Source organism: Staurois parvus, unplaced genomic scaffold (assembly GCF_062004578.1).
Source record: "Staurois parvus isolate SC_StPar_1 unplaced genomic scaffold, SC_StPar_1.0 ptg000086l, whole genome shotgun sequence".
NCBI classification, from domain to species: Eukaryota; Metazoa; Chordata; class Amphibia; order Anura; family Ranidae; genus Staurois; species Staurois parvus.
In genome coordinates, this window is record NW_028317882.1 from 5,495,105 (window position 1) to 5,519,011 (window position 23,907).

The 23,907-nt window shown below is 39.9% G+C and overlaps 1 protein-coding gene across 1 annotated transcript in view; it reads right to left on the minus strand.

Moving 5' to 3' along the window:
• Positions 1 to 8,835: 8,835 nt before the first annotated feature.
• Positions 8,836 to 23,907, minus strand: part of LOC149468487 (17-beta-hydroxysteroid dehydrogenase 13-like) — a 51,383-nt gene continuing 36,311 nt past the window's right edge. The window contains exons 4-7 of the mRNA XM_089669996.1: positions 22,931 to 23,037; positions 19,574 to 19,711; positions 12,458 to 12,574; positions 8,836 to 11,832 (exon numbers count right to left, since the gene is read on the minus strand). Of these exons, the coding sequence (XP_089526122.1) occupies positions 11,742 to 11,832; positions 12,458 to 12,574; positions 19,574 to 19,711; positions 22,931 to 23,037 (453 nt within the window). The 3' untranslated portion in view covers positions 8,836 to 11,741. The remainder of the gene's footprint in view (positions 11,833 to 12,457; positions 12,575 to 19,573; positions 19,712 to 22,930; positions 23,038 to 23,907) is intronic.

Below are 23,907 nucleotides of genomic sequence, written 5' to 3' on the forward strand. Positions count from 1 at the left end.
ATTGTCCAACCTTTCTTCAGCCCACAACACTTCAAAGTGACTGTATGCAGTACTGCTTCGATTTGGGGGTGACCAGGGGTATTAGCCGACTTTTGCGCAGTGTCTTAGGTAGAGATGTCCGGATCCTCCATGGAGCTCCTTCCACAGTCTGTCCTCTTATTCGCAGAGTGCACAGCAGTCCCCGACCCCGGCTCCGTCCCTCTCTTTCCACTGCGGCCGCCTGACTCTCAATTGCCTCCTCCGTCGGCTAGGTAGCTGGGCAGCCAATGCCGCCTGCGAGCCGCTCTCACAGCCACCCCTGCCAGACGTCGCCTCTGCCCCACTTCACAGAGCAGTTTCCATTCTCCTCTACAGCCAAACATGGAGACCACTGCAGGGACAGGTCTCTCCAGCACAGTTCCCCAGCACAGGCAGCACAGATCACGAGGGTTCTCACCACTCCACTCTCTCTAGCATCCTCTGGCGGTAACAGGAGCTCCTAACACATGCCACCGGCTGGCGCCATATATGCTGAGCCAACTGCTCCCTCCCTCTCCACAGCCCAGCATTCCAGTGAATCCGGGGGGGGACGGGGACAGTTAATTGTTGTGTCCACCTAGGTAAGTATAATTTGGGATAAAAATCAAATGCATACTTCTCTTTTAACCACCTTCCACCCGCCCTATAGTACAATGACGGGTGCAAGGTGGTTCTCTCGTTCTGATAGGACGTCATATGACGTCCTACCATTCTCACTGCGCATGTGCGGCTCAGGGAGCGTGCAGCGATCGCCGGTGCGCTGTGTCCCTCGGACACAGCGGATCACGAAAGAGCCGAAGATGTCGGCTCGGTCATGTGATCAGCTGTGTCCAATCGCAGCTGATCACATGTAAACACGGAAATGCCAGTTATTGGCATTTCTCTCCTCTCAAGCTGTCACGCTGACAGCTCGAGAGGAGAGGAAAGCCGGTAATCGGCTTTCCGCGGAGGGGACATGTACACTGATGATCAGGGCACTGATGAGCATTGACAGGGATCACTGATGGGCACTGAAAGGTAGCACTGATACATGACACTGATAGGCGGCACTGATAGGCAGCACTGACTGGCACTAATAGGCGGCACTGACTGGCACTGATGCGCACTGATAGGCGACACTGACTGACACTGATAGGTGGCACTGATGGGTGACACTGAAAGGCAGCTCAGATGGGCACTGATATGTGGCATTGATGTGGCACTGATACGTGGCACTGATGGGCACTGGCACGTGGCACTTCTGGGGCCACACTGATCATCAGGGCACCCCATTTTAAAATGTAAAGAACAAAACTTATAGTTTTACATAACACAGCAATATCCACACGCATACGCCAGCTTCTCACTCAGCTAATGTGACCCCAGTACTGATGGAGAGGGGCAGGGGAGGGACAAATAAGGACACAGTACAGGCATCTGATGTCCTCCTCATCAACCAATGATATAATTGGTTCTTAGGAAGCCGATGGCTAGAAGGTTGTAATGGTGCACAATAATAACCTGTAGCTTCTTGTAAATATAAAAAGGCAGGTTGATCCACCTGCTTGCTTACAGTATATATCATCTTTGGGCAATTTTTAGGCATTTTGCCAAGGCATCCCTGAAGAAACCTGATGGCACCCTGGTTGAAAAAGGCTGCCTTAGGCAATAAATGCTTACAAGCCCCGTGACAAAGGGCATCATTATGACAGTTTATGCTTCTGTCCAGGAGGGTCAAACTCTACAACCACGTACTGTAAGAACATAACAAAATGGGAAAATGATCCAGGAGTGTCTTGAACCTGGAAGACTGGAAATAAATATGGCAGACCACAACAGCTGCAATCGAGTCTAATTACAGACTACAAATTAGATGGTACATGATCTCTTAACACTCTGTGATGTTTAGACTGGCAACCTCTGATCACTGCTATAGAGGATGCCACCTATCGGAAACTCTCATGGACATTTAGTGAGAGTGTCCAAAAATTAAAAGGTTCAAGGTCCAACGTCTACCAGTTAGTGTATACTATAAGGGAGTTTGTAAATCACCAAAAGAAGTGTTGACTCTACAGCCAGCTGATTGCACCAAAAATCCACATTGCCTTTTGATGTTTCTCTTCACTGCAGTGAAATATACTTTGGCAAAAGCAAGGTGGTCCTCCACCCCAGTCAAGGGCAAGTAATTCATGAAAAAAATTACAACTATAAGAAATGATAGGACACACATCTTTGAATGGGTATGGTCCCCATGGACATTACCTTCCCAAAGATTTGAATAGATCTTTGTTATTTCTATAATTTAACACATGGTAATTGCCTGATAGCACAAATAGACAAATGTGGTTCATTGGAAGGGGGTAGCCACATAACATGATACGTAGATATGTGTCATATAGATATCTCCGTCTCACTGATAATTAGTGTGGATTTATAAACCCAAAAACTTTACATAAAACATAACAGCATGACAAGTGCAACGCTGCTCACAAAGAGTGGTTATTAGAAAATCCAAGCGGAGTAATGTAATTTAAATGTTTAACAAACAAGTTTTATTTGATCACATGGATCGTATTGAGGTTAGACAGAGACATGGTAAACAAATCTTTATAAAATCACTGAATTAAAAACATTCGGCGTCTCCAGAAATAATATCCGGCAATCAGGAATCCACATAAGGCAATAAGGTTCCTAACTACTAGATCAAAGGATTTCCATATTTTCCATATAATGTCTGCATAGGGGAGCATTCTTCAAAAACTGTTTTGGTGACCACCACCTTGAATAGAATGACCTCCTGAAAATGGAAAACTAGAAAAAAATAAGAAGATCATAGTAGAGGGAACAAATAATAGGAAATGTATGCTGACCATATGCAATAACAAAACAACCCCATAACAGGTATATATGTTATTCCATTACCTTCACATAAACTTGACCATCATGTAAAGATGGATATATGGCCTTCCTGGATATCCACCCCAAATGAAAATGTATCCACAGTAGTAAGTGATTCTAAAGGTATATAAATGTGAAACATAAATATAAAGCTACCAGCAGACCTGAATAAAGCAAAAATTGGGGTAAAAAAATCCAAAAAATATTACCATACAGAAGATCAAGGGGACTCCTCCTCACTTGAAGTAAGATCAGGTCTGGATGAAAAAGTGAATATGGGGGTAGGCAGCCAGGTAGTCAATATGTAAAGTCCAGACTGATTGATACAGTCTATGTATATATGAATATATAGACCCAGATCTGGGTTTCCAAAAATTGCTCAATAATGAGAAAGCAATGCGGTTCCTTAGAAATATATTTGAGCCTGTAGAAGCATGCCACAGCACATATCTATCGTAGTATACAGATATTTCTCCAATAGGAGTTCAAAAAATTCCCCCTAATTGAGGTAAATAGGCACAGGTTTATCAAAAAAGTGGGAATATGTAACCCATAAATATTGATAACACTAAAGCCTAATTAAGCCTAATGGCTATACACTTGCCATGGGTGGAAGTAGGCTGTGATTCAAGGTTGCCATGTGCGGGCTGCTTTAGATAATGTCCTCATAATTAGAATGTCTCCTGCCTTTCCAGTGTGGAGCTGAAGCAAACCGCTTCTGCCTTCCTCGTGGGCACCGCGCCCTATGGAGAAGCCAAGCGTAATGATGTCATCACGTTGACGCATTTCGTCCGCCAATCACCGCAGACTTCGTCAGAACTGGGAAGGGACTAGTATTGTATTGCCTTATATAGTGCCCTAATAGCTTGCATTCTTATCTTTGTCGCTCTCTTGTGTTAGAAAACCATCACTACATTTAAAATAACAAATCATACAAAACTAATGGTGACGTTGAGAGAAAGCCTTATTTCAAGGACAAAGGATCAACATTGATAAACAAATTCAGACCAAAGAATTCTTTTGTTTTTGACGGCAATGTGGATAAGACTTAAACCATGAACTTGATCTTTTATTCAGTTCAAGCAGACTATTAAGAAAATGGGTTCTATTTTCAAACCAATTAAGTCTGGTATATGAAGAGTATAACTTTTATTTAATTCAAAAAAACTTTGAAATTAAGTTCTGTATTCAAGCCATATGGGACCAATGTATCAACATAGATAAACAAATTCAGACCAAAGAATTCTATAATGCAGACATTATATGGAAAATATGGAAATCCTTTGATCTAGTAGTTAGGAACTCTTTTGCCTTATGTGGATTCCTGATTGCCGGATATTATTTCTGGAGACGCCGAATGTTTTTAATTCAGTGACTTTTTAAAGATTTGTTTACCATGTCTCTGTCTAACCTCAATACGATCCATGTGATCAAATAAAACTTGTTTGTTAAACATTTAAATTACATTACTCCGCTTGGATTTTCTAATAACCACTCTTTGTGAGCAGTGTTGCACTTGTCATGCTGTTATGTTTTATGTAAATGTGGTCCATTACCTGGCACCCCTTCTCTATCCTATTTTTCCCCTCTCATATTTTCTTTTTTTCTGTTTTTTTTTTAAATTTTACTCTTTTGCTCGATAGTAAAATTCCTCATCTAGCAACTATATTGACTAAGACAAGCCATAGATGAATCGATTTTCTTTCCTACCACCATGAGTCAAAGGAAAGAAAATCTCTTGATTCTCCCATCAACATAGTTAGTATTAATGTGGGAATGCCTTTCACAGCACTATTGTATTCTGTCATCAGGGTGGCACGGGGAGCCTTCCCTGCCTGCAGAATACAATGTTTACTGCTAATGCCTATAGCCGCTGGCAGTAATCACATGTAGAAAATCAAACAGGCTAGTTGTACCCAAGTTGATTTATGGATCAACTTGTGTACAATCAGCTTGCCCATACATGGATTGAAATTTGGTCAGTTCCTACTTAAGCAGCCAAATTTTGATCCATGTATGGCTGGCTTTAGCCCTCTTGTACCACAATATGATTATATAGGGTAAGATTTATGATGTCACTCCCTATTATATACATCACAGCAACAGCATTTTGAACTGGAGAACTTTGCTGAACATAGAGAAAACAGCAACAGCATTAGATGCTGACTTGGTGATGCCATATACTGTATGCCGTTGAGTATACAATGTATGGATACACTTTTCCACTACTGTGCCCTTGTTAGAGGTGTTTTATAGTAGTGTCTCTTCAAACAGACTGCATATTTATCTGATTATATTCTGAAACAGAATAAAATTATGTTTTTTGTATTGTAGGACTACTGACCTATTGGTATAATGAAAATGATACAGTGTACACATGCTGTTTATTTTCAATAAAAGTTTATTGAAACAGAAAAATAGCAGAATAGATTTAATGGGGGTTGGGTTTATTGTATAGGCATTTGTCACTTCAATATATTTTGTGATGAATTGAAACAAAAGTGACAAAAATAGCAGTTATACAATTGTTGGCCAAACTTGGAAAATTTACAGCTAAACACTGGGTCTTTGAAATATACAAAATACCCAGAAATAAGTATATCAGGGATTCTATTTTTCCACATTCTGAGCTTTGCGGGGTTTCTCTGATATGTAGAAAGTCATGGGCTCTGCAAAGAAAGCATGACACAGTAAAATCAAAGGCTGGAAAATGCCCCTCCAAAATGCAAAAAGTGTACCTCAGGGTTAATAGGTTGCTATTTGATTAAATGAGACAAATTTGGTACCATTTTAACAATGGCAAACACAATTTTTTTTGGTGTTTTATTAAAAGTGTTGCTCTCTGAATCTTTAATGGCAAACTGAAACAAACATGATAAAAATTACATTTATATACTTTTCTAACATATCTAGAAAAACGGCAAAGCACCAGGAGTTCAAAATTTGCAAAATGCCTAGAATAAAGGATACATTCATAAATAATACTCTATACCGCACTATGGCAATTTTCACAGGTATGTACATAAGCAGCTGCTAACACATTACCTTTTATCTCCCTAAGACGGGAACATAAATGTAAACCAAAGTCATATGCTTTGATCCTCAAGTGTCCAAAAAACTTCTTATATGTAAATTCTCAATCCCATGAAACAATATTTTCCCCGTTGAGTGTTCCCCTTTTACTGTGCTAATATGTTACCACTCGTGTACTACAAAACACCTCCATCCTCCCTGAATGTATGCAATGTTATCCCTATAAAACACTTCCTCCTTAAATTAAGTATGTGACAAATACCGTAATCAAACTAAATTGACAAAAAATACAATCCTGCAGTACAATGTGTGCTGTCCTTTACAAGTGTCTTCAATAGTGCAGTCCTTTTAAAAGTGCTTAACCTCCCTGGTGGTCTAATTTTGTCAATATTTTTGAATGTCAAAGCGGTACATTGTTTTGCATGGAAATGTGTTATTTTAGATTGTAGGCCTGTAATTCTTAGGAATAACTCCCTTAAATCTGTCCAAACAAGAGTCTAGTAAACATCCTGGGTATGATAAAGTTTGAAACACGAAATCATAAATTATAATATAATAAATATTTATAAATATTAATAATAAATTTAATTCAATAATGTAATCAAACCAAAAACACTGAAATTTGAAATAGAGCACCAAGTTCGCACATTACTGAGCTCAGTCGCAGAATCATCACTATATTGGAGGTGATTGCGAGCACATTAGAACGTAAAAGCAGCTAGCATAAAAAGGGTAAAACCTCAACACCTCAAAACTACAGTAAAAAATAATAATAATAAATATGCAGCGCTAGATAACATATGATTAACAGTAATAAAAAATATGGTATTTAAATTGTATAAATATAAGGTGAGCGCTATTTGAGGCACAAAATTGGTGAAGTGATGGTTACGTCTTATATTGACGTATCTATATGACACAAGTTAGATAGTTGAGTGACAATTGTGAATACTCCAATCAACAAATATAGCAGTCCATAAATAGGTGATCCGTGCTCCGCACTGGTGTTTTACAGGTGCCGAGAGCCAGTACAAATATGTACTTACCAGAAGCGCATATATAATGTGCAATATAAATATATCCTGCAATAAGGTCATCTAGGTCTGGTCCGGGGCTGCGGGCTCATCAAGCTCAAATGCGGACACAGGATGATGCTGCTCACACACAAGGGTCACACTCCGCTCACATACCCATCAGAAAACAGCTCCAAGATATGGCTCCAGATCCAAAGATGGCTCCACCTTATTGGGCTCGTAATGATCAAGCCAGAGAACAAATAGGTGCCAATAGTGTAGTTATAATGTAATGTTTTATTATGAAGTAGGCAAAAATCGGGATAAAATGATAAAATGATAAAACTCACATGTGGTAATATAAACTTGAATAAAGATGGCCGCCGCATTTCCTCGTGGCTGTGTGCGGCGTGACGTCACTCCGGTGGGCTTCACTGATGCGTTTCGTGCACCAGCACATTGTCAAAGGGGTGAAGTGCACCAAGAGGACTTTGAGAGTTAAATATTATACCGCGCATGAGTGAGCGCACGTCACTTTGCAGTTATGCGCATGCACGAGCGGAAGACGAGATCAGTGACCATACGTCACTTCATCTCCGAGAAATGCCGCACTAAACAATGATAAATTGCCAATCCTTTGACCTACATAAAAAAGTCAAGAAGAGCTAAACTCTTAGGGGATATTAAGACTAACTAATATATTATAATATATTAGTGAAGATAGCGATAGACGCCATCTTAATTGAGTCCAATCTTATTTACATACACAGTATAGAGTATATATGAAACGGACTCCATATTACTGTAGCCCACATTGTATTTGACAATGCTGGTAATTCACTTGTGGGACTACAAATCACAGCAACATAATATAATATGGATAAATTACTATATAAATATTAAGAATGATAATTAAAAAGGCTCAATTGGCAATCTGTAAACAATTATACAGATAACATCATACAATATAAATATACATAAAAAGGAAAAAAACAATAGTATATAAATTACAGCTAAAAATGAAGCTATATCATAATGGGACTCATTATCAAGTATAAAATATGAATATATAATATAAGCATAAAGGGGCGATGGCGATAAATATATAATTCCTAAAACCTGAATAGACCCCACCTCCTGCACACATATAAAAAAATGGAATAGAATATAAAATGCATAAATAAAAAATAAAAGATGTGACTGGCTAGGTGATGATTAAAACGACAAAGATCTCAATAATATAAATAAATTTAAAATATCTGAGTTAGAATAGAATAAAAATCAAAAATAGAATAGGAGAAAAATCAACTATTATCGATAAAACAAATTTATGTCTAAATCCATGATAAGGCCATATGGGGACAAAGATTTGAGTTCTACAATCTATTTCGTTTCTAATTAGTTTCTAATTATGGAATGGATTGTAGAACTTGTAGCGCTTGCGCATGCGTGGTATACTATTTAAGTCTCGACGTCCTCCGGGTGGGTTTCCCTTACAGCACAAGGTAAGGAACCAGGGGATCGCAGGACAAGGACTACAGTGTAATGCTGAGTGTGGCTTGGGGGTTACCGCTTTTGGTACTGTAAATTAACCTCGAGTCACACTGGGGATCACCGCTAGGAAGGTTAAAATAGTGCAATCCTTTGCAACAATTGCTCTAAACATAAAGTGCCATTTGCAGATTCCTCCAATCCATGTGACACTCATACTCCCCCTCTGTGGAGCCCACTCACTAAAATTCCAGGACCCCTTATTAAAAAGTGGGTCACTTAGAATTTTGTTAACCATCACTATCCTCCAGGTGTATGCGCTTTGCCAAGCAGTGTCTCTTATCCACTCCTTACACCTCCACACCACCACAGAATATAGAAGGTACCAGACAGCAATCTCCCATAGTGTTATACTGTTTATTTAAAATTCTCTCACAATATAAAATCACACTTACAAGATAAATTGGCTTGCATTCATATACAAGCACCAGCGCTTACTTGTGTATCCAGGTCACTCCTGCGTTCCACGGACTGACCGTGAAGCACCGTAAGTGATGCAAAGAAAGCTGTGAAAAGTGTTTCATCAGCGTGACGTCATCAGTAGCAGTGCCACCTTGCTTCACACATCACCATATATACCCTCCTCAACTGATCAGTGTCAGTGACCAGTGGAACTTACAGTAACTCTTTACTACTTGCCAAAAAACATCCCTATTTTCTGGTACATATGTAGCACTTCCTAAGCTTATACCAATATAGCTGACTATTGACTCACTTATTTCTCCTCCACTTGTATAATACTCCTAAAAATAGATATATTTATAAAACAATTAAAATATCTTTCCAATAATTGGAAATAAAAGCAATTTAAATCTATGTTCAGTCCCCTTGGGAATAATGAGTCCAACTCAAAAATCTATTTCATTTCTCACCTCTATCTTCTTGTTGTTACTGTGTCTCTCCAGTGACACTTGATTTTATGATTAATGTAAAATTTAATACCCTTAGGGTCTCTGTTCTGTTGTTCCATGAAGTGTCTAGATAAACTATGTTGTTTGCACCCTTTCTTTCCTGATATCCTAATATGCTCCCCAAATTTTTTACTGTTTTCTCGTGGTCCTCCCCACATACTGAAGCCCATATTTACATTCAATAACATGTGGTTTATGTCATTGAATGTAAATGACATAAATGTCATTAAATGCTGTGAATGAGTGATGCAGCCGGGTGGGCAGCTAGTGGGGGAGAGAAGATATCCCGCTTACTGTCACATTGGGGGATTGAGGGGGTGCAGGCCTTTAATTTCATAACATGTTACACCCTAAATATGGGTGTAAAATGTAACATGTTCTGAAAGGTGAACTTATCCTTTAAAGTAACTCAAAGGGTCAACTTTTCAAGTTGGTGACCTTTGCAGGTTTTTTTATGTTCATCCACTTCATGTGCTCTGTGAAGCAGCTGTGACGCTCTAAAATTAATGTTGAAAATAGCCCTTCAAAATGCAAAATGTGTACCTGAGGTTTAATGGTCTGCTATGTGCCCAGCTAGCAATCATATGGGACATATATAGTACCTTTTTAACCACAAGAATTGGCAACACAGATTTTGTGGTGTTTCATAACAAAGGCACCTGTCCTCTGAAAAATAAAAAATTGAGACAAAAATAATGGAAATGCAATTTTCATATTCCATGTATCCTTTTTAAACTATTTGATGGAAGACAGTAGAATAAAATAATATACAAACAGACATACATTATTATCTTGAAGAGTTTATTGTTCAAATACTCATGGTTATAGTGTATATCTGTTTTGTTTTCAGTTAGTTAGGACTTACTGATGCACTATGAGAAAAATTAAATATATACAAAATGTCAAAGGATACATAGGACTATTCCCTTGTCCCCATATTACAGTGTGTGGCCATGCACCAGCACTGTCAGATAAGAGGAAGGGGAGTGAGTTACATAAGCCCCTACCTGGAAGTACCAGGTACTTTTCACCTGCAGGTAGATGGAATAATGAGGAGGGCGGGGGGGGGGGAATGCTGACATGGGCAAAGCACAGGTTTAAATTAAGGCAGACAGCTTCTGCTGTGCCCTCCTGTAAAATAAATCCTTTGTCATTTCTTGTTTATGTGTGAAAGATTATGTGTATAAATACCAAACAATGGTATATAATAATATCAGTTTAACCACTTGCCCTCCTGAGGATTTACCCCCCTTCCTGACCAGGCCATTTTTTGCCTTATGGAGCTGCCTTACTTTAACTGACAATTGCGTGGTCATGCAACGCTGCACCCAAATTAAATGTATGTCCTTTTTTCCCATGAATTGAGCTTTCTTTTGGAGGTATTTGATCACCTGTGCGGTTTGTATTTTTTGCGCTATAAAAAGACTGACAATTTTGAGAAAAAAACAATATTTTTTATATTTTGCTATTAAACATGTACAGTAAAAAAATAAAAAAAAAAATCAAATTTCATCATAAATTTAGGCCAAAATGTATTCCGCTACATGTCTTTGCTAAAAAAAATCCCAATTCATGTAAATTAATTGGTTTACATGAAAATTATAGCACTTACAAATGGCAGTATATATACTGGAATTTTTTATTTATTTATTTTTACTAGTAATGGCAGTGATCAGTGGCTTATAGTGGGACTGACGCGGACATTCTGACACAGGGGGGAACTGACTTTGTGTCACTGATATCCCCAGTGACACCAATACAGTGATCAGTGCTAAAAAAAAGCACTGACACTGTACTAATAGCACTGGGCAGAAATTGGTTAACATGAGGGGTGATCAAAGGGTTAACTGTGTGCTGTTTTACTAGGGGCTGTGTTAGTGCTTCACTGTAATCACACTGCTTTGCATGGCTGGGCTGTGCACAGCCATGCAAAGCAGTGTGCACGAGCTGACAGGGAGGAGAACTGTTTTGTTTACTTATAGTTCTCCCTGTCGGAGATGCTCGGCAATCATCAAGCTCCGGAGAGTCATCATGAATGGCGGCGCGGGTAGGGCACACGTGCCCCTTACCCGTAAATGCAAGATCACGTACATATATGTGATTTTGAGCACCCCTGTTGTCCTGTAGCAGCATATCTGCTATAGGGCTGTCAGGAAGGGGATAATATATGTAATTGCTTTAGAGTGTTTCTATGAGCAAAATAATGTGACACATGATATGATACCCCTGGCTAGTATTATTAACAAAATGTAACAAATAAATTGTTTATTATTCATCTACAAATTACCTAAATTTATTTCAAACATGTCAAAATGTTGTCAAGAATCTTAGAACCAAGTTATTTGGTTTTTGATGCACTTCTGAACTCAGTGCTAAACTGTACATCTTGCATCTTGTTTATCCTTGCTATTACCCTTTGAGGAAGAAATCTGAAAAAAAAGAAGAAACATTATATACTATAAATAGCTGGGTGATACTTAATATGTCACCCCTAAAGAGAACTTTGATCTTAAAGACAAGTTACAAGTCTACAGAGAGTTTCCCAACAGCTAGCTTTCTGCAATGCAATGCCATAAGAGCATAATTATGCAAATTCCAGATCTTCAGACCCAAAGACTTCTTGATCTGGGGAATGGAGATGAATGAAATGCACATACTTACGCTTACTTCATCCCTAAAATGCATTGTTTCAGAATGCCTGTTTGTGGGGCCCTTGGCTGGTGATCCTGTTAGTCTTGATCCAGATCCACCCAGCCTTGCCCTGCAGCAGCAGATCATTACAATAATGAGCTATTGCTTGCAGATAGCTAGCAATAATTGACTATTATTCATAATATATTGAAGCAGAGGTGCATGAGAGAATTGGATCAGGAAAAATGAAAAATGTATAAAAATATAAAATATTCTATTCCCCTCCCGGTTACAACACTTACATTATATGCTCTGGATCAGTTTGTGTTTTGAGATTGATTTGTGTTTATTGCATAGGGATCCAGGGTTCACTTAAGTGAGTGCAATGGTATTCAGTATTTAGTGATGGCAACCTTAACTTACTTTTCTAGCACCAGGTAGTTTTTCACATACGAAGGGACAAAAATCATTTTCTTATTTGTTAGTATTCCATCCACAAAACTCCTAGATACATTTTCAGGTTTCAGTACAGGCCATAATCTGGAATTTAGAGAGTGAAAATAAAATTACATCTCAAAAAATAATAGGAAGATAATTTATTGTCTAATTTTAGTTTTTGGGTGGATGCTGGATGGTTCAATACCCACTTCTCCACTTCTTATATATACAGTAGCGTAGGGGTTCAAATGGCAAGTTTCTAGCTCTCCTTGCACACAGCAGTTATCACAAGACTGCCTCATTTTCACTTTTATAGCTTCAACCTACTTTATATTTGGTGAATGCATCAGGTGTGAAACTCTCATAAAAGCAGCGACAGGTTTCAGGCAAAGTTCGGACACTTCCTCCAACTTTCCATGTGTATCTATTAGCCCCAGAGACAGTCATAGTGATGGCCAAATAGAAATGTATCGGGGAGAAGAGGGCAAGCTCCAACATTCGCCGGAAGTGTTAGAGCTCTGTCCATTTACAAAGTGGGTAAAGAAAGCTGATGCAGGTATATCTGCTAGCAACATTATTTTTTTTAATTAAAAGGATCTATATAAACAGTTTCTTAATTTCTGTGTTAGGACAAAGGCAGGATCTCACTGCTGGCATCCGAAGCAGTGGTGGAACTACCAGGGTCGTAAAGGTCAACCTTGAAACCGGGCCCTTGTGTTGCACCACTGTAGAGGGGCCCCAAGCAGCGTTGCCAGTAAAAAAAAAGTGCTTTTGTGTAGTGTTTTTTTACTGTTTATAAACAGCAGAAAAGTGCCGTTAAAACTACTCTTGTCCCTGAGTTTCCTCTCCTCCTCATTCCCCCTCCTTCCACATCTGACCAGCAGACTACCCCCTACCTGAGCTGAGAGGAGCTCATTACTAATCGGCTGAGCTTGACTTGGGCTCAGCTGGGTTCGGCTTGAGTCGGGGGGCAGAGCAGGGGGGCAGACTGTAGACTGCAGGTCAGGTATGCAAGTGTGCAAGGAGGGGGCATGGGGGGAGAGGAAGCTCAGAAACAACTGTGTGCAGTGACATCATGGCGCCTCTCTTTTTGAAAGTGAATACAAGGTTGGGACGCAGGTGAGTGGAGGACCAAAGCCTGCAGGCAATTACAGGAGGTCAATGTGTGATAGCTCCGAGCTACAGAGTCTGTGGGGTAGTCAGTCACTCTATAGGGTGGTCACTGATGTAAGGGGTTAGTGGAGACCCGAAGGTCCTCTCTTATATTAGTGTCCTCACTACCCAGTTACATCAGTGAACCCCTTTACCGTAGTGTATTCGCTCTTGCAGATGCTGGTGAAAAGTGGAACTCTGTCGTTTGATGTAAGGGAGGGCCCTGGTGACCAGAGAACCTCTGAGTTTCCAGCATCCCCCCTTCCATCAGGGTAGGCAGAGTTCACCCTTACTGTGCAAGGGTAAACTTTGCAAACTCTGAAATAAGGAGGAGCTCTGCAAACTCTAATGTAAGGGGGGGGGGGGGGGAGGCTCTTGTACCCAGAGACCCTCTTACACCAGAGTCCGCAACATTCCCCCTAACATCAGGGTTCACAGAGTTCCCCTTTACATCAGAGTCCACAGAGTTCCCCTTTACATCAGAGTCCACAGAGTTCCCCTTTACATCAGAGTCTGCAGAGTTCCCCTTCACAGGGGAACTCTGATGTAAGGGGAGGCTCCAATGTAAGGGCAGGAAGGGGGCCCACTGCGGGACCATAATAAAGGACTACGTGACGGGAGTAAAAGAACCCAGGCTTAGGTTAGGTGTGGCCCTTCATGGGTTTTTGCACTGGAGCCCTGAAAATTCTAGTTACACCTCTAGTCTAAAGAAATATAAGACAATAGTAGACAAGTCACCTCTCTGAAAAAAACAATCTTCTAGATTGTAAGCTCAAAAGAGTAGGGCCCTCTAACCCCTCGTGTGCTGCTTGTAGTTGCTGTACTGTTTCATGTATTGTCCCCCCCTCTATTGTACAGCGCTGAGCAAACCCTTTGGCGCTATATAAACTCGATGTAATAATAATAATATTAGAGCTGAAAAAATAGAAGTTACAGTATATACTACTTATAGTGTCTCCCTCCCATGTGCGATATCAGCTACAAGCACTTCACATTGTAATCATGTATGACATGCAGGAACTATGACAAACAACTGAGAAATGTAACAAGTACAGTTTCACTTCACAGGTTATGAATGGCTTACTAAGCTGCTCACTGGAGTGTGTAGGTGCCCCTTTATGGTTTCTACTGGTCCAAAATAAATGTGAAATCGCAAAAAAAACAATGGTTCCTCCATAGGCGATGTTTTAAAAGCATTTACAGGTTATCAGTTTACAGTGCACTGTTAATTTTATTATAATTTTTTTTAAACACTTCTTTACATTTACAGAATGGACACATGACAGGTTCTCTTTATGGAGACATCGTGCATCTATTAGTCCCCCAGTGTCTACCCTTCCCTCAATTCCAGCTAATCAAGCACAGATTTTGTTCCCTGGCTACAGCAGTGTTCCCCAACCACCTTCTGCTCTCTGTTGCATATCCATTTACCATGGGGATCCCAGTGACATGATTGACCAAATTTTGTCACGTCCATATATGGTCAATGACATCACCTACAACCTTAGCTCCTTTGCTTACATTGTAGTGGCAGGGACCAGGGATATGTCATTTGGCGTGAATCAAGTGATAGGTTAATTTTTCAGAGGGTGTTGGGCATCATGATTGACTTGGATCTGTATCACCAGACAACATAAATGGATGGTGGATTTACACTTTACATTTTTTAAGGACTTTCCTTTAGCTTCTTTATAGTGATGCTAGCCTTTCGCTCCCTATCTACATCAAAAACTGTATAACTAATCTTAGACATGATTAAAGGATGGGGGGTACTTAGACAACCTCCCTCCTCCCCCCAGCTCTTCTGAACACCAGGCACCTCAAGTGCTTACTTTTTTGTAAGGGACATATAATTTTCAATATTTACAAAGACTAACTTTAAATACAATAAATAAAATAACATGTAATTAATGGCTTGAAGATGTCTTCAACGATGTCACCATGGGTGCATAAGATGTTTACTTGTGGTGTGGCACTGTATGCACATTATGTTTTTTTTTAATTTAAATATTTATTAATTTTTCAAAGTAATTACAAACACTTTCATCATATTCACAATAAATATACATAACTATTTCTTATTACCTTTCTTTTCCCTCTTAAAACATTTCCCTCTTCCCCCCACCCACCCATCCTCTCTACCCCCAACCACTCACTCTGCATTCTTTCACACCTCTCATCTAATGCAAGAATATCCTACCCTTCCACCCTCTCTCTATCCTTCTACATTTCACTTCTTCGCGTTTACTCCAGATTTTTCCCATTTTTCATGGTATATCTCCATCTTATCTTCCTGCATATAGTAGAGCTTCTCCATCCTACTAATCCAGTTTATTCTTTCTATCCAATCCTCCTCTTTCGGTACTTCTGTTTTTCTCCAATACTTAGGGATCAGACTTTTTGCGGCATTTAAATAATACCCTAAACCTAAATTCTTATATTTGCTAACTGATATCTCTGACTTATGTAGCAAACAAATCTCTGGGTCTAACCCAATATTTATCTCAGTTATGATCTCAATTAAATGTACTATTGTTTTCCAGAATACTTGAATTTTTGGACATTCCCACCAGATGTGATACACTGTCCCTAACTCTCCACACCCCCTCCAACACCATGGTGATTTTTCCCCACATATCTTATTTTCAACACTCGGTGTAATGTGCCATCTTATCAAACATTTGTAGTTTATTTCTACATCCCTCAAACTTACATTTTCGGGAACTAATCATTTATTTTCTTCTGTTTATCCTCATCTAATACCACCCCCATATATCTTTCCCATTTCACTATGTGCATTGGTTTTGTGCTTGTGTCTAATTCTGTAAGAATTCTATATATTTTAGCCGTGCCGTGTTTCCCATCCCCCCGTGAATCCATCAACCTTTCAAACAAATTCCAATCCTTTTTCATTCTCAGAGATTTTGGGAGATTTCCCACAAAACATTTTAATTGATGATAACACCACTCATCGAACCTAACAAAAATCTCTCCCTTCGGATCACACCCCAACAGGGTTGTGATCCGAAATAGTCATTGCTCCTACTTCTACTTCAACCATTGACTCAATAAATCGATGTTCTATCAATATGTAGTCCGACCTCGAATACATCTCATGTGCATTTGAGAAGAATGTATAGTCTCTATCCTTCATATGCATAATTCTCCATGTGTCCACCAATTGGAACTCATGGATCTCCTTCTTTAGTAATCTCAGAGACCTACTCCCATCTCGCTGCACAGAAGAGGTTGCATCTTTTAATGGGTCCATACATAAATTAAAATCCCCCGCCAATATCAAACGGCCCTTTTTAAAGTCCATCAGTTTTTTTAGTACACCTTTCAAATATATCTACAGCTTCTTGTTTGGACAATATATGTTAGCTACTGTACACTCCACCTCCTGCAGTTTACCCTTCAAAAACATATCTCCCCTCTGGGTCCACCTTTCTATCCTCCAACTCAAACCTTATATTTTTTTCAAATCCTATTGCCACCCCTTTTGCTCTCCTAATCGGGGAATCTGCATAATACCATGTTGGATAATATTTAGATTTTAACTTAACCTTAGATTCCATCTCAAAATGTGTCTCTTGCAAAAAAAAACACTGAAGATGCTCTATGGTGAGGTTCTTTAAATAACCTAAATCTCTTCCCAGGACAATTCAACCCCTTTACATTATAAGTGATAACTTGTAGTTCTTCCATCCTTCTTATATCACTCCTCTTCCAATCCATCCCTCCTCCTCTTTTCCCTTGCTTTTGTACCTCCCTCAATCCTGCAGAGTGTTAACCCTAATACCCCCCCCCATCCCATCCCCCCAACCGCCCCCTCCCCCCTTCCCATTTTTAGGCTACTAATATACCCATTAATCATTTGTGGGCCAAGATCTCCACCTACGATTTAACACTTGGGGTCAAACTCCGCCCATGGACAGCTCCTCCTCCCTCCCACCTCCCAAGTACCCTCTAACTTTTAATTAACTCTTTAAAATTTCACATGCCCCCTGAAACAGAACTCTAGGTAACATACTATGAGGAAGGAAAATGGGCGAGGAAGAGATAGAGAGAGGAAGGAGGAGGGAGAGGGAAAAAAAACAAAAAAAAAAACCCTCTCCCCTCTCCCCCCCCCCCCCCCCCTAATTCCTCCCTCTGACAGACTGCCAGTCCTCTTGTCTTATCACTCCTATTTCTCTCTCCTCTTCCTCCCATCCGGCAATCTCCATTCTTTGCAACTCAAGTTTTTCACAAAAATCTCTCAAGTCTTCCGGAAATCTCAAATAAGCTGTAACTCCATCTTTCCATCCAATTAGGCACGCTGGGGTCCCCCATCTATAAAACACATTCTTTTTCCTCGTCTGCTCTAAAAAGGGGTTTCAGGGATCTCCTTCTCCACAAAGTCTCCGGTGTAAGATCTGCAAATATCTGAATATCAATTTCTCCATATCTAATTGATGTTTTTCCTTTGATCTTCCTCCAAATTGCTTCTTTATCCCCATGTTTGTTAAATTTAACAATTATGTCCCTTGGTTTTTCCTTCCCCGTGCCTTGTTGGCTCTTTCCTATTCTCACGATATCTTCCAGATCAGTCAACTCTAGGGCAGGTCTGTCCATTATGGAGTTTAAGATTTTACCTACTAATTCTTACAGTGTTTCCCCTTTAGCATTCTCTGGGACTCCCCTTATCCTAAGGTTACTCCTCCTGTCCCAATTTTCTTGTACCTCCATCTCTTATATCAATTTTTTCTAAATTTTCCCCATATTCTTTATTTTCTTTTCTAATTCCGAAATGCTTTGGGCCTGATTTTTAAATTTCTCCTCCGTTTCTTCCACTCTCACCAACAACTGCCCCAAATAATTTCGGATAGTTGCCATTTCTTGCTTTATTGTCTTCTCTAGTTCTTTAAACATCTCTGCCATTTCTTTTTTATTCGGTACTTGTAGTTCACTTTCTCTCCGTCTCATCTCCATGGTTCCTATTGTTTGTTGACTACCAACATTTAGACCCAACGATAGTCTAGGGCTGCTTTCCAGACTGATATCCCCTTCACCCCTTCCGTTTATGCCTTGGGATCTTTCTGGAGTCACTTTTTCCTGGGATGTATATTGTTTAATCGTTCCCGTTTGGGACCCTTTAGGCCCACTTCTTTTACTACTTTTGTTCTTCATTGCTTCCATGGGCCTTATTCTCCTCTATACTCTCTTGTAGAGACAGATGATTCACACAAATAGAACAGTCCCAGTTTAGCCCAAATAGTGACCAATTTTCTTCCTCTTTTAAGTTGCTTAATCTTCTTCTCTTCCTTTTCCTCCTCTTCATCTATTTCAAAGCCCCTGGGACTCCTTCCTCTCCCCCCTGCTCTCCTTAACAGCAGATTGGGACATTTAGGGTGTAAAAGTTCCATTCAGTCTCACTCACCCACGTCTCTTGTCCCTTGCTGCAAGGCAGGTGGGGGCTTCAGGTGTCCAGCTCCTCTGTATAGTTCTTTCCCTGGGGGGGACTCCACAGGGCTACTTCTCCTGCTTCCATAGGGGTCTTCCAAAAAAAAAAAGCCAGTGTCCACATCCTCACCACTATACACTGCCAGCCAGGGAGCAGACTAGGGAGCAGAAAGCCGGGAGCAGACAGCCGCCTTCCTCTCTTCTCGCCGGCCGGCTTCCTCCGCTCCCAGTGCTCCTTTGCGGCTAGACACGTGGCCATGCTGCTCTCCCGTCCCCTGGCAACCCAGCTTTCTGACTCGCCGGACTCCAGGTGGGCCGGTCTCCCGCTCTCCCCCCGGCACTCAGGTAGGTCTCGACACGGCTCTCATTCCATATAGAGGGCCCCTGGGGAGGTTAGTAGAGGAGCTTAGCAGTGAGCTCCTACATCAAGCCCTCCGCCACTGCCGCCATACTCAGGCTCCTCCCCCCTCCTGTATGCACTTTATATGACAACATCAGGATTCTCACCTTGTGCTTGGCTTTTGGACAAATCCTGTGTTCACGAACACAGGACATAAACAAGAGGTTTTAATTCCATCTTTTCCGAGAGCAGCAAGCTCTGTAGTCATACACTCATGGAAACCAACAGCTCCAAATTTACTGGCACTAAAACCAAACATACAATAAAAAACTATTTGTATTTACAAACATTTGAAAAAAATAATAGTGTTGATGACATTAGTACTGCCTTTAACCACTTCAGCTCCAGAAGATTTACCCCCCCTTCCTGACCAGGCCATTTTTTGCAATATGGCGCTGCGTTACTTTAACTGACAATTGCACAGTCCTGCAATGCTGTACCCAAATGAAATGTGTACTTTTTTTTTCCGACAAATAGAGCTTTCTTTTGGTGGTATTTGATCACCTTAGTGGTTTTTACTGTTTTGAAAAAAAAAATGTATTTTCTACTATAAAACATATCCAATAGAAAAAATTAAAAATCTAATTTCTTCATTAATTTAGGCCAAAATGTATTCTGCTACATATTTTTGGTAGAAAAAAATCTCAATAGGTGTATATTGATTAGTTTGCGAAAAAATATAGCGTCTACAAACTATGGAACATATACTAGGATTTTTAAAAAAAAATTTTATACTAGTAATGGCAGTGATCAGCGACTTATTGTAGGACTGCGATATCGTGATGGACATTTTTACACTAACCGACACTTTGTGGGAAACAGTGACACTATATTATGCTAAAAATATACACTGATCACTGTACTAATGACACTGACTGGGAAGGGGTTAACATCTAGGGTGATCAAAGGGTGAAGTGTGTGCCTGGCTATGTGCTTGGTGTACACTAGGTGGTGCCGGTACAAGGGGAAGTGATGGATCATGTTCCCAGATCTGCAGGGACATGAGATCAATCACTCTCCCCTGTCAGTACAGAACTCTGCCTGTGTAAACATAGGCAGAGCTCTGTTGTTCCTCCCTGCCCACCGACCGGTGGGTGCCAGCAAACATCTTTTTGCCGGGACTCGCAGATCGACTTTTGCTGTGACAGTTCACAGTGCTGGCAGTGAGCGAGTGCCCCTGTGAGGCGAAAAAGGCAAAATCTCATATATATGGGGATGTAAAGTTTGGGCACCCCAGCTAAAAATTTGTATTAATGTGCATAAAGAAGCCAAGGAAAGATGGAAAAATCTCCAAAAGGCATCAAATTACAGATTAGACATTCTTATAATATGTCAACAAAAGTTAGATTTTATTTCCATCATTTACACTTTCAAAATAACAGAAAACAAAAAAAGGCGTCTGCAAAAGTTTGGGCACCCTGCAGAATTTATAGCATGCATTGCCCCCTTTGCAAAGCTGAGACCTGCCAGTGTCATGGATTATTCTCAATCATCGTTTGGGAAGACCAGGTTATGTCAATCTCAAAGGTTTTAAATGCCCAGACTCATCTGACCTTGCCCCAACAATCAGCACCATGGGTTCTTCTAAGCAGTTGTCTAGAAACTGAAACTGAAAATAGTTGACGCTCACAAAGCTGGAGAAGGCTATAAGAAGATAGCAAAGCGTTTTCAGATGTCAATATCGTCTGTTCGGAACGTAATTAAGAAATTGCAGTCATCAGGAACAGTGGAAGTTAAAGCAAGATCTGGAAGACCAAGAAAAATATCAGACAGAACAGCACGCAGGATTGTGAGAAAAACTATTTAAACCCACGTTTGACTGCACGATCCCTCCAGAAAGATCTGGCAGACACTGGAGTTGTGGTACACTATTCCACTATAAAGAGATACTTGTACAAATATGGTCTTCATGGAAGAGTCATCAGAAGAAAACCTCTTCTACGTCCTCACCACAAAAATCATCGTTTGAACTTTGCAAATGAACATATAGACAAGCCTGATGCATTTTGGAAACAAGTTCTGTGGACCGATTAGGTTAAAATTGAACTTTTTGGCCAGAAGGAGCAAAGGTACGTTTGGAGAAGAAGGGGCACAGAATTTAATGAAAAGAACCTCTGTCCAACTGTTAAGCATGGGGTTGGATCAATCATGCTTTGGGGTTGTGTTGCAGCCAGTGGCACAGGGAACATCTCACGAGCAGAAGGCAAAAAGGATTCAATAAAATTTCAGCAAATTTTGGATGGTAACTTGATGCCATCTGTGAAAAAGCTGAAGTTAAAGAGAGGATGGCTTCTACAAATGGATAATGATCCTAAACACACCTCGAAATCCACGGGGGGATTACATCAAGAGGCGTAAACTGAAGGTTTTACCATGGCCTTCACAATCTCCTCACCTCAACAGAATTGAAAATCTATGGATAGACCTTAAAAGAGCAGTGCGTGACAGACAGCCCAGAAATTTCAAAGAACTGGAAGACTTTTGTAAGGAAGAATGGGCAAAGATCCCTCAAACAAGAATTGAAAGACTCTTGGCTGGCTACAAAAAGCGTTTACAAGCTGTGATACTTGCCAAAGGGGGCAGTACAAGATATTAACTCTGCAGGGTGCCCAAACTTTTGCAGATGCCATTTTTTTGTTTTCTGTTATTTTGAAAGTGTAAATGATGGAAATAAAATCTAACTTTTGTTGACATATTATAAGAATGTCTAATCTGTAATTTGATGCCTTTTGGAGATTTTTCCATCTTTCCTTGGCTTCTTTATGCACATTAATACAAATTTTTAGCTGGGGTGCCCAAACTTTCGATCCCCACTGTATATATACGTGATTTTGAACAGGGGAGCCACCCTGTAGCAGTAAAACCACTATAAGGCTGTCCATAAGTGCTTAATACCATTTTAATAAACTGTAGTGATGTGCTTAGGCGGAGGGCCATAATGATGGTCATTCATTCATAATATGTTCTCTGTCTTCCAGATTTAATAAATCTGGGCATCATTCAACCTAGAAGACTGAGAACATCTTTTGGAAAAACAGAAGTACTTCAGGGAATGGTTTCAAATTAATATTGAGTACTGCAGCTTCAGCTACCCTGCCTGTGGGCAAATTTAAAAAAAATGCTTTTGAACTCCATCCAAATCTTTTAGCTTTGCATAGAGTGGGTAAGTGTTAAAAAAGTGCTTTTAAATTTCACTGCTGGAAGTTTCCTCCTCACTTCCACTTTGAGAAACAAGAGAAAATAATCATGGCAAGGCTTCTAATCCTTTCCCACTATATTCAAAATTTAAAAAAGTTTTATTATAAATTCTAGTTTACTCTTTTAATTAAATGATTTGCCCTTTGGATTATGAATGACCATCATCTGTGCCATGCATGGACAGCCGAAAGGGTCCCCAAAAGACCAGGCAATCTATGCTTTCCTTGACCCGAGCAGACATCCTCTTGCAAGAAAGGATCACTTACCAGTAGTCTACTAAATATGTTATCCCAACATGACCACAAACAGAAGCCACAGTAGCTATGTGTCCTCGATTTTTTCTCATCATTGCAGGCAAGAAAGATTTGGTGGTCTAAAGTTAAAAGTTAGTAAATATATAATGATTTCAATAGCTTTTTCTAAAATGTATACAATACAAAAATTCACCTCAAACAACATGCATAAAAATGATTTTGGAATAATAAAATATATGTTATTTTACAGAAAACCCAAGTCTTTTAATTTAAAAAAAAAAAGATGCGAAAGTGATCAGTGCTTCCTGCTTAGTAGCGCTGTACAATGGTTGTGTCTTAGGATAGATGTACAGGGCCATTTTAAAACTGATGAAGCCCTACCTGCATCAGTGCAGTTTAAAGAGCCCAGAGTCTCCACATTACTATTCCTGAATGGATAAATGAGGGGCTAATAAAAATCTAAATAGCTTCAAGTATTAATTACCTGGAACATGAGAAGCACGCTTAAAAAGCATACCTCAGGGCATCTGATGAATTCTCAATACCAGTTTGTTATTTCTAAAAGGGATTATATGTAACAGATACTTTAGTTTGATTTATTCTAGAAGTTGTTAGCTCTTATGTGGATACACTGAGGCTAGATATTGAACCATGGGGAGCAGAAATGATTTGTCAAAAGACCTGCATAACGAGGTAATGGAACTTTATAAAAATAGAAAAGGATATAAAAAGATATCCAAAGCCTTGAATATACCAGTCAGAACTGTTCAATCACTTATTAAGAAGTGGAAAATTCAGGGATCTCTTGATACCAAGCCACGGTCAGGTAGACCATGAAAAATTCCAACCACAACTCCCAGAAGAAGTGTTCAAGATACAAAGAAATATTGATTTAATATCAATGTAGACTGAATACGTTTTAGTCTTAGGCTCTGTTCACCCTTATTTAGGTGTGATTCTGCACATCATGCTTAGGCCAGCACCTGCAT